This window comes from Zootoca vivipara, chromosome 9 (genome assembly GCF_965207765.1).
Source record: "Zootoca vivipara chromosome 9, rZooViv2.hap1.1, whole genome shotgun sequence".
NCBI classification, from domain to species: domain Eukaryota; kingdom Metazoa; phylum Chordata; class Lepidosauria; order Squamata; family Lacertidae; genus Zootoca; species Zootoca vivipara.
The window spans coordinates 16,401,998-16,419,499 of NC_142592.1; the positions used below are offsets into that span (position 1 = coordinate 16,401,998).

General features: G+C 43.0%; 1 protein-coding gene across 9 annotated transcripts in view; it reads left to right on the forward strand.

Moving 5' to 3' along the window:
- CADPS2 (calcium dependent secretion activator 2) overlaps positions 1 to 17,502 on the forward strand; it is a 315,214-nt gene that overhangs the window by 182,918 nt on the left and 114,794 nt on the right. For all 9 annotated transcript variants that reach the window (XM_088652400.1, XM_035128678.3, XM_035128680.3 and 6 more), the window contains exons 9-12: positions 2,922 to 2,988; positions 9,801 to 9,909; positions 10,191 to 10,391; positions 14,780 to 14,916. In XM_088652400.1, the coding sequence (XP_088508526.1) occupies positions 2,922 to 2,988; positions 9,801 to 9,909; positions 10,191 to 10,391; positions 14,780 to 14,916 (514 nt within the window). The remainder of the gene's footprint in view (positions 1 to 2,921; positions 2,989 to 9,800; positions 9,910 to 10,190; positions 10,392 to 14,779; positions 14,917 to 17,502) is intronic.

The following is a 17,502-nucleotide window of genomic DNA, read 5'->3' on the forward strand; positions in this document are numbered from 1 at the left end:
ATGAAGCTCCGACGCTGCCCCCAACATCTCCATATTCAACGAACGGAAGGCGTTCTACATGTATACAGATGTACCTGGGTAAAGAGCAGACATTTTGTGCTGTTTGCTTTAAAATACAGGCGGTGCGCATAATGCTGCATGCAGTAGTGTGTTCCTTAGTCTATATATACCTTCTCTGCAGGAAAAGGTTCCGGCATTTTCAACCTTTTTGGAAATGGAGGAGCAGCCAGCAGAGACCTCCTTGGAGAGTCTGGGAGAGCCTCCTTCTCCAAGAACTCGTTGATCACTTAGCATTCAAGAGCAGAGAACGCAGAGGAGTGTGGCTCCCGGGACTTCCTGTAGACTCTCAGGATGTTGTTGGGGACGGAAGAGGAGGGACTCAGAGTAGGCAACGTCTCCCTTGCATGGAGACATGGATTCTTTGTCTTGTTCTTCTTGCCTTTGACACTACTGAGGGAGGAGAAGATTATCCACGCCTGACATCAAGTGTGTTTCATACACTTTGATGTAGCCGAAGGCTCCAGGTATAGCTAGAGGGGAGAGGTAATGTTTGGTATATCAGCTACCTGTGAGGGTCAATGCCAGTCACCTGTGTTAATCATGTGATGTATGTAGCCTGCCTGAGCCTATAAAGGTTGAGTGCGTCTTGAGTGTGAACCAGCCATCTCCTTGCTGTGGAGTCCTTCCCATCGAATGCGGTGAGCAGGGGCAAGGAGGGAGCCATCGGACCTTTGCTATAAGTTTGTACCGTTTTTTAAATAAGCTGTTAGACCTGATAACTCTGGCGGTTTGGGCACCTTTTTCTTTTTTATATATAAATTTATTTAAATTTTCAGATTTACAAACAGTCATCAAGCTGACAAATAAAACAATTTCCATAAGTTCCCTTGGACTTCCCTTTTGTGGGTCCTTATGTTAACTTTTTCTCCTGCACCTTCTCTGTTAATCCAATTCTATTAATTCTCCGATAAAACCATAGCCCACCTTTTAACTGCAAGCACCGTTCCAATCCTACTAATAATTTTAATGGCTTACAATGAATATTCCTTAGTTGGGACAGCATCCTCTTTCCTCCTCTGGGCAAATACGATTCTGGCTGCGCTTGTAGCATACATAAACATATTTCTAAGGTCCGTCGGAATTTCTGTGTTCACTACCCCTAAAAGAAAAGCTTCTGGTTTTTTACTAAAAGTTATTTTAAACATTTTCTTCAGTTCATTGCAAATCATTTCCCAGAAAGTGTTGGTTCTCTTACAGGACCACCACATGTGGTAGAAAGTGCCTTCTTTTTCTTTACATTTCCAACACAGATTTGATTTTGATTTATACATTTTTGCAAGTCTGCTAGGAGATAAATGTCATCTATATATCATTTTCATATGTTTTTCTTTCAATGTAGAACATGCTGTGAATTTCAAATCTACATTCCATAGTTTCTCCGTTGCAGCCATTTCAATATTGTGACCAATATCTCTTGCCCAGTGGATCATCACTGATTTCACCTGCTCCTTTGCCAGAGCTCTTCCCTAGCACATGCCCAGGAACGTGTTTTGAGTTGTGATAAGGAAAAAAGCTCTTCTGCCTTCTGCTCAGCATGCTTTTCCTTTCACCGCAAACATCTCAATAATGCTAATAAAAGGAATAAAGGGCAGGTTTTCAGAGCAAATGGTCTTCCAGGCAGGCTATAGCTCCTTTGCCACTTCCTTTTTTTGAAAGCCAGAAAAATCCTGCCTTTCATCTTGAGTAGCAAGTGTATGAGACTTTCTGACCCAGCTGAGACGTTAAGGTAGTTCAGTAGTAATCCTATTTGCATTGGGTCTGCTTTGCATATACGGGAATGGTCATGTCCTTATACCATTGTAAACACTGCAGCCTGAGCGTGTGTTTGGAATATTGGCCTACACACAGACACGCTTTCTTCTGTGCAAGCGCGAATGAAGGGAATGAATCACTGCACACAAATTGTATTTCTGTAGGTGATTTATTCTTCGAAGCATCTGAGTGCGAAGAGGTGACAGCCTTTTAGGGGTATAAGAAAGTAGTGGATCCACCTGGACCATATTCTCCTCTCTCCATGCCTCTTTAGATGGAAAGACTTGGCGTACATCTTACATCAAGCTTAACGCAACACAAGCTTCTCTTCAAATGACAATGCAGGATCTTCTTCAAAAACAAGCAGGGTTGCTTTGCGTTTAATATTTACAGGAAGGTTCTTAAGACTGGGGTGGGGCAAAGCTAACCTGTGGCCTCCAGATGTTGCTGTACTCCCCAGGGAATTGTTATTATTTGGTCTTTGAAGCATTTTATCAGCATAGACTTTTTTTTATTAAAGTGCTATTTTCCCTTGTGTAATTAACTACATCTTGACATACAAAATGCTACAAATACACCGAGTGTTCTTCTAGTGTTTAGAAGAAGCACCATCGTGAATAAAATTTTGGTGGAGAATAGAAAACTACTGTTATAATAAACAGCAGATGAATTGCAGAAAAACTAGAGTCGGCAATGCAGACAAACAGCCTGTAGTTTGGCACCCAGAGGGCTGCTTCACATACTAGGATTTTAACCAACGTCCCAAAGGCCGACCACATTGAAGTCACAGTTTAAAATTTGCCTCACCAATAAACTCAACAAGGTAATGTTCAGCAAATCTTAACCCCGTGGAAGAGAATACTGACTTGCTTTACAAGATTGTTGAAAAGATGAGTAACATAATATCTGTGACATACTTGAGTTGAAACTAAAATTGTAAGCGTATCACCCAGAAAATTATACAGGAATTTTAAGGGCAGGTGAATAGAGGGTAAAACAAAAAATCAAGTGCTTAAGTCAAAAGGAGCTCAAATGGTGTTGTTAATATGCCATTGAGAGTCATTTTAGTGTAACCTTTTAAATTATAATTATTATTTTTTACTTGGCAGGTATTTGTATGCACTTGGGCAGAAGGTTTGGAAAAGGTGGAAAAAGCGCTACTTCGTTCTTGTACAGGTTTGTAATGTTTGTTTCCTGTTTAATATGGATAGTAGTATTGCCAAGAACATTGGTGGAGCAATAAAGCTTCAGCGCATTTAACAGCTCCAGTGTTGAAGCTGCATGTGTGTTTGATTTTAGTTTTGCAGCTGAGAAATGTGAAATTTAGCCCATAGAACTGCTTCTGATTTCTTAAAACCTGGTTTCGCCAAAGCCTTTGGCATTCACAACACTTTTTCAAGTGGCCCTGTGATCACATATGTAAGCGGTAAACAACATCAAGCCCTCCAGACGTCTGGGACTACAGATCCCATAATCCCTGTCCATTGGCTGTTCCGGCAAGGGCTGATGGGAGATGTAGTCCAAAACACCTGGAGGGCACCACATTTGCTACCCTGATGCATTTGTGGTTTGGATCATGGATTCCTATTAGAGCCTGCCTACCACATCTTCCCAAATCAGCCCTAAGAGAACAATTCCACAATTAGTTATAGGGACATGGTACACCGAGAGCAGAACCCAATGAAGTCTCCAACAGGCCCAGCCAGGGTCATCTTCTGTGGGCCATTGCAGGAGTTTTCAGACTATTGGCCATGTGAGCCAGTTTAGGTAATCCATTCAGTGACTCATTGCACACAAAAACAGCTATAATGCCAATAGTTGTGAGTCGAGAACCCGCCACCCGCTTGGGGAAATAAAGACACAAGGACACAATGTATTATAGTTGATGGGTGGAAAAGGCCACGACTTTATTGGTTACAGCATGTGAGTGGTATTGGCTTAGGCATTGGATTGGACAGACTAGATGACTCCCCCTGCTCAGCATGGAGTCATCAAAGGTTAGCAACCAGAAGGTGGAGCCTGTTGTTGCAAATACAACTGACAGCTCCCCCTGATGCCAGCGGGGGTCGTGCCATGGCCCTAGCCACCAGCAGGGCATTGGACGGGTTCCACGACCGCCGGATTCCTTTAACGCAGGCATCCCCAAACTTCTGCCCTCCAGATGTTTTGGACTACATTTCCCATCTTCCCCGACCCCACTGGTCCTGTTAGCTAGGGATCATGGGAGTTGTAGGCCAAAGCATCTGGAGGGCCACAGTTTGGGGATGCCTGCTTTAACGGAATACCCTAAAGATGGAGGGGTAGGCGATGGCCCGAACCTTGGCCCCTCCAACACATCATGGATATACCAATGCCCAACCGCCAATAAAGTTGTGACGATTTGCTACGAGGTAGGCGAAAAAACCAAGAGGCATGAGCCAGTTTTGCCAAATGGACAAAAAAACTCCTACCAGCCCCCTTGGGCAACCAAGGCGACCAACCGAAGTCCGTAGCAATGTCAAAAACATAGCCTGACCTAAAGGGAGGGTGGGCGGGAAAAACCTGGTGCAAAATGGAGGCTGAGATCTGCCGCGGCTGCAATAAGTGCAGCTAAACCCCGCCCCTGAGCAAGCCCTATTGGCTGGCTACCGGAGGCATGGCGCGGCAGCGAGGGCAAGTAAGGTAAGGGGCAGAAACGCCCCCTTGCCTACGCGGGAGCGGCTTCCACTCACAACCCCTCCCCTCTGTAAAGAGGAGATACTTTCTCAGAGAAGTGTACAGGTTACTTAGCTGGCATTTTGCATGAGGAGATGTGCTCGAACTCTTAACCCCCACCTGCCCCAGCACAGCTGAATGGCCAGGGATGATGAAAATGGGGATTCCAACAATATCTGGAGGACCACAATTTCCCTTCTCCTACAGAGTCCAACAGGGCTTCCCCAGAGCTCTCAGGATGCGGAGCAGGGCTTTTTCAGAGTCCTTTGCCCAGTGCCCACAATAACTTTGGGGTTAAAGGAAGGGAAGGGTAGCTTTTGCCCCTCCTCTTAGACATGAGGCAGAACATTCTCTCCGCTCGCTCTCAGCCTCAGGTTTGTGTGGGGAAGGATTTTTTAAAAAGAGCAGTATGCACGTGTCGGAGGATTTACAGGCAGTAACCTCCATATTGAGCCATTATGAGTGTGGCTTTGTTTTCAGTACATGAGAAAAACTTGGCACAAAGATGCAATGCTTGGTTGTCTAAAGACACTGCTGTTCAATTACTTCAGCAGACTGTAGGGCTCTGTTCATTGATATAAGCTTATACAGGCCACTTGCAGCTCTATTGACAGTATAGGTGAAGCACGCAGTGGCAAGGGATGAGCATTGTGATATTATTGATCCTTCATTGATAGGCTTAGTGATTGCTTCACAACTTCCGTTGGGGCTGGTGCATTTCAATATTGTGTGGGTGGTTTCTTTTTTCATACCCGCTCAAACTTAGATCCATGGTGTTCGAGAAAGCTGTTGTTTGAATTCGTTTGCTGTCATTTTGGCCGTTGGGACGCTTGAAGTCTCCCTTTCCCTCGGATATTCGCTTGGTTATCTCAGTTATGTGAGCTGCCCTGCAGTTTCTGACAGACACAGATCAATAGAATTATGCCTAAGGACTGCAGCATTTATGCATGCTTAGTTTAGCTATCCCGGTGGAAGTTATTAATCAGCGGACATTCTAAATCAGTATCTCATACTGGTCCTTGCCTCAAACAAGATGTGATCATGAGTCTCTTTCCACTTACTAGTTGCTAAAATCAATATATTATTATCCTCCCCCTCCCCTCCCAGCATGCCGTGTGATACTTCTTGTGAATGCCTAACACAACTACAATAATTTGCAAGGACTTTTTCTCTCTCTTTACATTGTCAAGCAGGAGCACCAACCCCCAAATATTTTTGAGGTAGGGGCCCAACCCTGCAACATTCAAAAAGTGCAGAAGCAAAGTGTGGATCCAAGCACAGCATGGCTCCAGTGGCCGGCTCCTCTTCCTGCTACGGAAGGAAATGAGATGATGATGATAAATTATTTATACCCCAACCACAGCCACTCTGGGCAGCTCCCCACAGAATATTAAAAACATGATAAAACATCAAACATTAAACACTTCCCTAAACAGGGATGCCTTCAGATGTCTTCTAAAAGTCAGATTGTTGTTTATTTCTTTGGCATCTGATGGGAGGGCGTTCCACAGGGTGGGCTCCACTACTGAGAAGGCCCTCTGCCTGGTTCCCTGTAACCTCACTTCTCGCAGGGAGGGAACCACCAGAAGGCCCTCAGAGCTGGACCTCTTAGAATTTTGAAGTGTCAGGCATAGCTCTAGTGGCTTTAGCCCAAACGTAGCAGAGTTTTCCTGCACAGCGCAGAAGCTAGTTGAGGTGAAAATGACTAGTCGGCTAGACGCAGAATAACTATTTACAGGATTTATTAAAAGAAAAGAAAACCAGCAGAGTTTCTGCATACAAAGCAAAGCAAAATAAATCCCCCCCCTCTCTCTCTCTCCCCAACCATACGCAGCACTCCTACTCCTAACACCCAACAAGAAACAACTGTGCTAGCATTCCTAGATAACTGAGTTCAGTGCTGGTCGTTAACCAATCAGAGAGTAGTTTCCAGGCCAGGCAGACCGTGGCTTTCTGCCAAGAGTAAATTGACACTGCCTTGAGTTAATTGTATGAAGCAAGAATCTGTAAGTTTCCCATGAGAACCAATTAACAGAAACTGAACAGGACCTGTGTCTGGGCTGAAGGTTGGGGGTGGAGGTGTATACTGGGCCGAGGTGGTTGAAGCAGCCTCCCACCGAGGGTGGCACCAGGAGGAGTTGCCCACCATTGAAGCCGCACAGCTGCAGCATTCTGTTCCGCCCCCAGATCCTCCTGACAGACCGCACAGGACATCGATGTCGCATTGCCCTCACAAGCCGGTTCCTCTGCCCGCAACACAAATTCCATTTGCTACAAGTGGGTTCTAGAACAAAACCCTCCAATATTTCCCCAGCCCCCTAACAGGAACGATCCTGTTTAGGGTGCTAGGCAGCCAACCTATGCTTCCCTCCAAAATACTTTCAGCAGTTTGGGGCTGAAGTTGATTAACTACACACAGGCACACAGCACACAGACACACCAATGATCTAGCTTTCGGTTTTGATTTGAACTGTGTTCCTTCTGCTTTCTGATTCTGCGGTAGTCTCCAGAAAGGACCATCTTGTCCCTATGAAAGATCTGCCCTTGCATCTCCACATGCCCCCTCACACACTCAGCTGCTCATGCTGCTTTCCTCCACCTGCAGTCTGATCTGAAGTGCACAAGTCTGTTCCACCACTTCATTCTGCTGCATGAATAGGGCAGATGCAGAAGGACTCTAGGAGACAATGCAGAGTGATGGGCATTTTGTTTCTGCTTTCATATCTCTTGCACTGTTGACACTTCAGGGGTTGTACAAAATCGGAACATTTTTTATTTCACCTCTGTGCAGCAGCATTCATCAAGAGGCTGATGAACTGTGGGCTGCATAGTGAATAACACCATTAAGGGAACTAAGAAAAGCAACATGTATCAGGTAGCACCAGACTGTTGAATTAGCCCAGCAACCTCTTGCCTGATAGGGGCAGTCACTTTCCATTTTATGTCTTCTACCTGGCAGATGATGCAACTGCTGGTTTTCTCAGCAAATACACAAGACTGGAGGCCCCATAATTTCCTAGTCCTGATTGCTGGGAAAATGCACGAAGTCAGTCTGTAAGTTCAGGAGGCATGTTTTGCTCTGGCATATCTGTAATAGAGCACATGCTTTGTAACAGTAAGGTTCCAGGTTCAACTCCTGGTATGCCCACCTAAAGGACTCCTCTCCTGCTTGGCAGCTTCATATATAGTGGAAAGCAGCACAATCTAGAAAGGGTTTATGGGTGGGGGGTACATGGAATGGTGATCTCAGCTGCTGCTCAACATTTGTTGTGGACTGGTTGGACGCAGAGGAATGGTGGGAGGAACCAGCAGAGGAACCACCCAGGGAAGAAGTTTCAGGGCCTGGGAAGTGGTGGTGGGACAAGAATGAGTGGTCAGAGGGAGAAGACCAGGATGAGGAAGTGTTGGAAGCTGAAGGGGTAACAGGGCTTAGTGAGCTGGGAGAGTCTGTGGCTGAGAGAAGTCAAGAATCAGAGGCAGAAGCTGAATCAGGTGAGTGAGGCTGATGAAGAGTCATAGATGTTTTCCCCTCCTGCTGAGACAAGTTCCCCTCTCCCAGAACCAGAAGACGGATGAAAAAGACAAAGGAGAGGTTGGATGCATGAAGGCACTGTCTCCAGGAAAAGCCCTGGCAAAGAGGGGACTTAGACTGCTGTGAGGAGGTGGGGACTTTCAGTCTTGGCAACTTATTTTCACAAAGTAATACCACCAGGAATGAGTTTCTGTAGTCATGAGACCTGACACTCGGCCAAGTCTGTGGCGATCGCATTTTTGCTAATGAAGAGCTAACTCCAATTTTGAGCTGTGTGATTACTGACCAGCACACTCCTGTGACAAGATCGTTTTCCAAAGTTCTGTTTATTATTATAGTAGGTGGTGGTAGCTGTAGCTCTTTCCACACTTATTTTTATTTGCTTTTCACGGAGGAACACCCTTTTCCTCTCAGCCTCAGCCCACCCCCCTCCAGTTCATAGCTCATGGTGATAAGTCACTTGCTTGCCATACCTGGCAAATAAATATCGTCTCTCAGTTCAGGCCCCCCCAGCCAGATAAAATGAGAACTCCACCTCCCCAAAGACAAGAAACAGTTATACGGCACATGTTAACAGAAACAGAAGGACAACATAGGTGACCATCTCACAAATCGGAGTGCCCCAATTTTTGTCATTTTTAAAAAATGAGTATTTCTTTAAATATTACTTCATCTCATTCAAAATCCATCATTTTTATTTATAAAATTAAATCAATTAAGGATTTGATATCACTACAGTCTTAATATTGCAAAGAGATCAGTAGCATTATCTATTATCCCCAGTGCCTAAATCATTGAAAGACTAAACGTAGCTTTGCTCTGATGCATTGAGTCCATTTCAGGCTGTCCGTGTGGAAGTAATAGGACATCTTCATGATTGATGTTGTTTAGTCGTGTCCGACTCTTCGTGACCCCATGGACCATAGCATGCCAGGCACTCATGTCTTCCACTGCCTCCCGCAGTTTGGTCAGACTCATGTTCGTAGCTTCAAGGACACTGTCCAACCATCTCATCCTCTGTCGTCCCCTTCTCCTTGTGCCCTCAATCTTTCCCAAAATCAGGGTCTTTTCCAGGGAGTCTTCTCTTCTCATGAGGTGGCCAAAGTATTGGAGCCTCAGCTTCAGGATCTGTCCTTCCAGTGAGCACTCAGGGCTGATTTCCTTCAGAATGGATAGGTTTGATCTTCTTGCAGTCCATGGGACTCTCAGGAGTCTCCTCCAGCACCATAATTCAAAAGCATCAATTCTTCGACGATCTTCCTGATTGCCATCTTCAAATATTTCAAGGGCAGTCGCATGGAGGATGGAGAAAGCTTGTTTTCTCCTCCTCCAGGGGCTAGGAGTCAAGCCAATGGATTCAAGTTGCAAGAAAGGAGATTCCAACTAAACGTCATGGGGGAAAACCTTTCTGACACAAAGATCTGTTTGACAGTGGAACAGACTCCCATGGGAGGTGGTGGACTCTCCTTACTTGGAAGTTTTTAAGCAGAGGTTGGATGACCACCTGTCATGGAGGCTTTGGTTGATGTTTCTGCATTGCAGGGGGTTGGACTAAAAGACCCTTGGGTCCCTTCCAACTCTACAATTGGAATAGTCTATTCCTTCTCAGCTATGTGAAAAGTGATTTGTAACTAGATAAGCAGTGGGTAGCTTTTCTGCAACACACCAAGGAGTTGGGTGCTGTATCTTACCAGTCTTCTGCAAGTTGCAGTATAATACGACGTAGTGAAATGTATCCAATCCAACTTCTTTTTAAACTCAGGTTAGCCAGTACACATTTGCAATGTGCAGCTACAGAGAGAAGAAATCTGAGCCCCAGGAGTTAATGCAGCTTGAAGGATACACTGTGGACTATACAGCGCCTCATGCAGGTATTTTGCTATGTGATGCTTATTCGTTATTTATGCAACTGTTCTTGCAAATGATCTCATATAGCTAAACAAAAAAACAAACACAAAAATTCTTCCATTGCAAAGTATAACTAGCCAAGGATCACAGAAAGAGGGGCAGGCAAGAGAAGCTTTCTGTAAAGCCCCTAAGTAGCAAATATTTGTGGCGTTCTGTGGCCTGGTTCCTTTTTATGTTCCAACCTTGATCATATTGGAATGAAAGCCATATTGGAATCGGAGACTATGACTGATTGATTTTGCAGGTCTCCAGGGTGGTCAGATGTTCTTTAATGCAGTCAAAGAAGGCGACACGGTGATATTTGCCAGTGACGACGAGCAAGATAGAATCCTCTGGGTTCAGGCAATGTATAGAGCAACAGGTCAGTCCTATAAGCCCATTCCTGCAAGTCAAGCCCAGAAGATGAACCCAAAAGGAAGCAACATGCAGGCAGATCTGTTGCAGAGTAAGTTTATTTTGTTTATTTTGTTTTTTGTTTACTTTTAGAACTTCGTTACTGTCATTAAGCAATATTGGAACTTTATTTTTCCCAACAGCTTGTGTCACGAAATGCCTGATTGCAGCTCATTATACCACTGTTGTGCTACCTTTGAAAATGTACAGCTGATACTTTTAGAGCTCAAATGCAGATTTCCATGGAAACAGTATTTCCTTTTTTAAAAAGTGTTGTGGTGAGGGTTGTGGGGTTGTTGTTGTTTCAGTGGTTCTATATTGTAATGCATATTTTTGATCTGGAACTTTTGATCGAGGGTCTGGAAACTAAGCCTTATGAGGAGTGGTTGAGGGAATGGAGTATGTTTAGCCTGGTAAAGAGGCGACTGAGAGGAGATAATGACATCTAAAGGGCTGTCACGTGGAGTTTGTTTTCTCCTGCTCTGGAGGCTAGGACCCGAACCAATGAATTCAAGTTGCAAGGAAGGAAATTCTGATTCAACACCAGGAAGAGGTTTCTGGTAGTAAGAGCTGTTCAACAGTGGAACCAGGCTCCCTCGGAAGTTGATGGACTGTCCTTCCTTGGAGGTTTTCAAACAAAAGTTGGACTAGATGACCCTTGGGTCGCCCTCCAACTCTGCGGTTCTATGATTGCAAATAACCCTTTTGCCAGGGAGAGAACCAGAGAGGAAACCAAGAGCTGCCATTCCATCCACAACAGCACCCTTGTCCTAGAGTCCATCTGAGATGACCTCCATTCTTTTGGGGATTGTAATGGTGACAATAAATTTGAAATGCAAAAGCAATGCACCTTGGGATTGGAAGATAGGCCTCTTTCCCCATTAACCCACATCCTTAACGATACAGCCAGTGGAAAAGACAGGAGATATGTTTGTGATGGGACCCTTGTTGTGTCCGTGTCAGGGACTGGGCAGAAGAGGAATAGTGGAGAGCGTCTCCCCCTCCTGAACCTTCCAGAGAAGAGGAAGACAGTATAGATTTACAACAGTTGCTTGAGGAGGTCACGGCTCAGAGGTAGATGAAGAGCAGAGTTGGGAAATAATAGGAGAGAAGGAGGCAGAGGCAGAGCAGCTGGTTGACACGTTATCACTAGAAAGCATTCCAGACCCCCTTCTCCCAGAACCCGGCAAGCATTAAAAGTAAGGGCTCGTAGGCAAATGGCCCTCAACAGCCACCGTAAGGTGGGTGGTGCTGTTGTTGGCAATTGAGGAGAGAAGGGGGGCAGCAATGCCATTACTCCGAGCGGCTGCATTTCTAAGCCTCTCTCTGTGAATGTTGAATAAAATACATCGGTAAGAGCTTCCTTGTCTGTCTATTCCTGGCAGCCTACCGTGGAGGAATCGGATTCCCTGGCGCCTGGCAGTCCGTGACAAATATCCCCTTCTGCTTCCATTCCCTTATGTAGCGAGCCATAAAGATCAGGACCAAAGGGACTCTGTATAGTGACATTGTTAAGATTCTGCAGGGCTAGCATAAAAGGGTTTTGATCCTGACTGTGGTCTTCTGGGACAAAATTATGGGAAGAGTCATTCACACCCGGGAGTAGCCAAACGCCTGGTATTGCAAGGACCAATGGTATCACTTAGCAGTTATTGACCCCCAGGATCCCTGTCAGTGGTTGATATCTCATAAAGTTCTCTCCTATGCTTACTCATATTTCAGTCCATGCTGCTACTTCATGGTTTATCACAAGGGATGGCAAACTCGGTCTGCCAGATGTTTTGGGACTAAAACTCCCATCATCCCTAGCTAACAGGAACAGTGGTCAGGGATGATGGGAATTGTAGTCTCAAAACATCTGGATGGCCGAGTTTGCCTATGCCTGTGGTAGAGAGAGTCAAGCAGGCAGCCCCTCTCACCCTGACTGGTTTTTCAATGTTAAGAGTGTCAGCAGCTGATGGGATTATTTTGGTGGGTGATCCTCTGCTCCATTTCCATCACCAAGACCACTGAGGGAAATAAAAAGTGGGTTATTAAAAACAAATAGCCTGCTATCTATCATAAAAACATATAGACACCATGCAAGTTATGGCTTTTGTTGAACAATGCCCATTGCGACCCCTGACTGTGGATGGGGTGCTTTTTCTTCTCCTTAGGAAATGCTTCCTATTATAATTATTCTTGCTATATTTATTCAGCTGAACCTCATTTTACCGTATTAGTTATAGGCTGCCACAACAACGTGGAATCAATTTAGGTTGATGTAACTCCATTACATATGCAGGAGACCATTTGAACAAGGAGTTGATGCCTTCAATGTGCTGCATAAATACATTTCCAAAAAGATACCTAAACTAATTTTCATTTTTCTGTTTTTGAAAGAAGACTATATAATGAAAAGAGCGGTATTGAAAGACCAAGGCTACGAACGCTTTGGAAATGTCTGTCCTGAGCGCTTATGCATGAGAAACAATGCATCCTTTTCTGAGCCATCAGATAATAGTTTGTTAATTTTATGCAATGAACAATAGTAAGAATTGTAAGAAAAAATGAAAATAAAATCCTTCTTAGTATTGTTTGAAAATGAGGAGAGTTTTAGTAATGAGCTGTTCAACATGTTTCATTAGTGCCACGTGATTCCAGGAAATAAAACACCATGCAATTTAAGACCAATTCCCATTTTGTTTTTGTGGTTTTTTTATTATCTATTGTTGGTAAATTATATATAAAGTGAACTCTGTTTGCCCTTGAACTAGTGGTGATCCCTTTGGGGTGTAATCTACCTTTCACTTATCTGTACATTCATATTATGACTTCAATGGGATTTAACTGTGCACAGGATTGCAGCTTAAAGGGTGTTTAATCATTCATGGTGTTGCTTTGTAAACGCTAGAAAAATATACTATTGTTTCTGCAGATGATCATCTCGTACCTTAAATCATCAATGTACTGTCACACTGTTTATTTGCTATATCCACCTTGGTGAAATCTGTCACATGGATGTGACTCTTGCTTTGACAATGCAGAGCCAAGTGATATGAATTAGTTTGTGCATCTTTTCAGGATGTGATGCCGCAGATCCTTCAGCTTGAATTAAATAATTCTTCCATCTGCAAATACAGCTGAAAGTTGGACTTGACATGGATCAATATGATCTGGGGCTAAATTTCTAAATGTGACTGATTATGTTAGCATCATGCCCACAGATCAATATGGAGTTTTATTATGAACCCAACTCTATAATTGGGTTTAATCAATAAACTTTTGTCTCCTTTTCTATAGAAATTTTAGGTTTGTACTATGCAGTTTTTTTCAAAAGTACATTTAGGATGCATCTTTTCTAGTAACGAACATAAAAAGACCCATATTTGAAATTAAACGAACAAAGAGGGAGCAAAGACCTTATTGTAAGGGTTAAGTCAATTTTTGAGTTGATAGCAAACTATTCACCCCCAATGTTGTATATGGAATCCAAGTGAGCTAATGTGCTAATGCATAACTAGTCCTTTTGGTCACTGTAAGGCTTTTTCCGTCCATACTTGGTGGACAACTCGCATTCAGGATTTTGACAAAAACATACCATTAATGAATGCAATCACCAGAGCTTGTCTTTTGACAAACCCGCGGGGTTCAAAGGCGTTGAAAGACGCAATCTGTGAACAACAATAAGTCCGGATCTCTGGTTGAAATGCCATTTAAGATGGTATGTTGTATATAATTTACACACACAAAAATTGCTCCCTGTTTTGTTTACTCAATCCTGGAAGGTTGAAGGCACTCTTTCCCATTACTGCATTATATTTGTTTCATTAAAAGCTGCATGTAAAAAGGAAAAGGCTGGAAATGACCTCTTTCAAGCCTGTGTGTTCATTTCTGCTCCAGTTTGCCATTTGAGAAATGGCCTTGAAGTCATGTTTGCTTGCTACTTTGGTCTTTGATGAGCATCTTTGTAAATGCCCATAAGCTGAGACCTCCTCAAAACTTTATAGAGTGGGTTGTTGTTGGTTTTTTTTTAATGTACAAGATCTGTGTTCATCAGTCTTGCACTTACTACCGTACCTTGTGAAAACAGGCACTCCAAAAAGAAAGGCTGTTGTTCCAATATTTTACAAGCTTTCTAGAAGCAGAAGATCCACAGTTAGAGTAGATATTCTTTCTGAAAAATATCAGAATGGATTGTTCAGTCTGTCTCAGTCTATGTAGGGGTAACGTTCGTACTATATGAAAAGGGGGCTGCCGGCTGCCTGTTTATCCATTGCTATGTTTAAACCGTTGCCGTTTGCTTAGATTTTATTGTGATAGGTATTTATCCAGGAGGGGTTTGGTGAGGCATGAAAGAGCAGATGAAACTTGAATGTGGCTGTTATTGAATTAAATTTAAAGCCTGTTTTAAAGCAGAATAATCTACATCCATACATTCATTCTCCTCCCTATGATCAGATGCAGATCGTGCTCAGAAACAAGGCATGGATGAGTTTATTTCTGCTAATCCTTGCAAGTTTGACCATGCTGCACTCTTTAGAGTACTTCAGAGGCAGACCTTGGATCACCGATTGAATGATTCCTATTCTTGTTTGGTGAGTAAAAAGGCTGGAATAAAAGAAGTGGGGGAGAGAGGAAAAAGTGAGAAATAGTTGTTGCAAAGTGGTCTTTTCTTCCAGACTCATTTAATAACTGTGCGTGAGGTTGGGATAAAGGATTTCAATCGATTGGCTTCAAATTTGAAAATTATACACTTGAAGACTACTGCTGTGCCACTCAATAGAGAAGAGAATAGACTCAAACTGACTCTGAACCGTGGTTTATCAGCTCCTCTAGGGAGGGCTGAATAAAAACAGAAGGCTTTAATAAATATGGAACCCTCTGTGGTAGGATTTGCTAACACCTGTACAGGCATTTTAAGGTACAAATCTAGCTCGCCAGATGTCAAGCATTATGTCATCTATCTTGTAATTCTCTCCTCTTTCATGGACTGGGAAGGAAAAAGAAACCCAAAGAATAGAATCAAAACCACAGGGGGAGAAAGGCAAATAGATTTATTGTGCTTGTATTCAGCTGAGTCAAGGTTAGCTTTGTAGGCTTAAATCCTGGATAAATTACTTACCACTCTAGGAGTATTCTGTAATTTCATTTTCCCCCCACTTTCAAATGAAAGCATAGAGTATTTGAGGAGTGGAGGCTGCAATCGCAAGGATGCATAATCACACAAAAATTAAACAACCTTCATGTTCTATCCTTCCTTATCTACTGATCAATCTTTGGCTTGGCTGACTGGCTTGCTTTACTTACACAACAAGAATGATCCCACTTATGGGGAAAGTGGAGGCTAGGAGTAACTTGAAAAATGCCCTCTCAGTTGCACATAAACTAATGTGATACGAGGTCTAGTCCATTAACTGAAGTGTAAACTCTGCTGTGGGGATTTTTTTTATTCTCATTATCTCTTGGTAGTTCTTGATTCCAAGATGCAATTTCACACCAAAGAACCCAAGCTCATGCTGGTCATCGCCTATCCTGGAGCCCCGGCAAACATGCCACTATTATGTACATGTTTTCTGATATAGACACCATATTTGGAGAGTTCATGTTCAACATTTTTAGATATCCCTTAAAACATATTAGGTGTGAGAATGTTACTTGCCCCAAAATGGAAAGAAGCAGAAGTCCCAGCAAAGGAAGAATTGATACAAAGACTTATGGAATATGCAGAAATGGCAAAACTTGCCAGAAGAATGAGAAATCAAGGTAATTTATTTAAAATTAGTTATCTTGATTTCTCATTCTTCCGGCAAGTTTGGAAATGGTTTGTTGAATATTTACAGATAGATTATAAAGAAGATTAAAACATTGTCAGGATTATTGCAGTTTTATAAGAAGATGAATAAATGAGCAAATTAATTTGGATATAATTTTTTTTTTTAATACCCCACCCTCCCCAGTCAAAACCGGGCTCAGGGCGGCTAACACCAATAAAATTACAATAAAACATAAAAAGCAATTAATTAAAATACAGATTAAAATACAATATTAAAATTTAAAATGCAGCCTCATTTTAAGTTGTCCATAAATCCAAGCCATGAGGGAGGAAAACACAGGGGTCAGACTAAGTCCAACCCAAAGGCCAGGCAGAACAGCTTTGTCTTGCAGGCCCTGCGGAAAGATGACAAATCCCGCAGGGCCCTGGTCTCCTGTGAGAGAGCGTTCCACCAAGTTGGGGCCAATACTGAAAAGGCCCTGGCCCTAGTAGAGGCCAATCTAGCCACCTTATGGCTTGGGATCTCCAGAATATTGTTGTTTGTGGACCTTAAGGTCCTCCGCGGGGCATACCAGGAGAGGCGGTCCCATAGGTACGAGGGTCCCAAGCCGCATAGGGCTTTAAAGGTATGCAGAAGATATTAAAAACAAATTTAAGGAACCACAGAAAGAGGGGGAAGGAAGTCAAGTTTTGAAATGTTAACATGATTGTAAAATTAGTGAAATGTATAAACTTGAAAAGTATAAATAATCGAAATATCTAAAATAATAAAAAATAAAAATAAAACACATTAGATGTGAACCTGGAAACCATTCCCTGAATGAGCAAAGTCATGGAAGTGTACAGACATGGAGTTTATGGGCCATTCTGGGGAATGTGAAGTCTGTAGATGCCTCTCAAATCTCCAACCAGTCTTCTCTCTCTGCTCTGTCAAATTAGTAAGTTGCTCACTGGTTACTATTTTTATTAATATTTTATTAAGAGAATTTCATTTATTAAAAGACAGAGGGAGGGGGAGGGAGGAAAGAAAAGGTGAGTGAGAATGAAAAAACAAACAAACATACTGTTACATTACCATACATTAATATATAGACGTGTAGATTCTTATTACAGTGGTACTTCGGTTTAAGTACACAATTGGTTCCGGAAATCTGTACTTAACCTGAAGCACACTTAACCTGAAGTGAACTTTCCCATTGAAAGTAATGGAAAGTGGATTAATCTGTTCCAGACAGGTCCGCGGAGTACTTAAACTGAAGCGTACTTAACCTGAAGCGAACTTTCCCATTGAAAGTAATGGAAAGTGGATTAAACCGTTCCAGATGGGTCCGCGGAGTACTCAACCTGAAGCGTACTTAACCCAAAGTATGAGTGTAATTGGTTCTGGAAGTCCGTACTTAACCTGAAG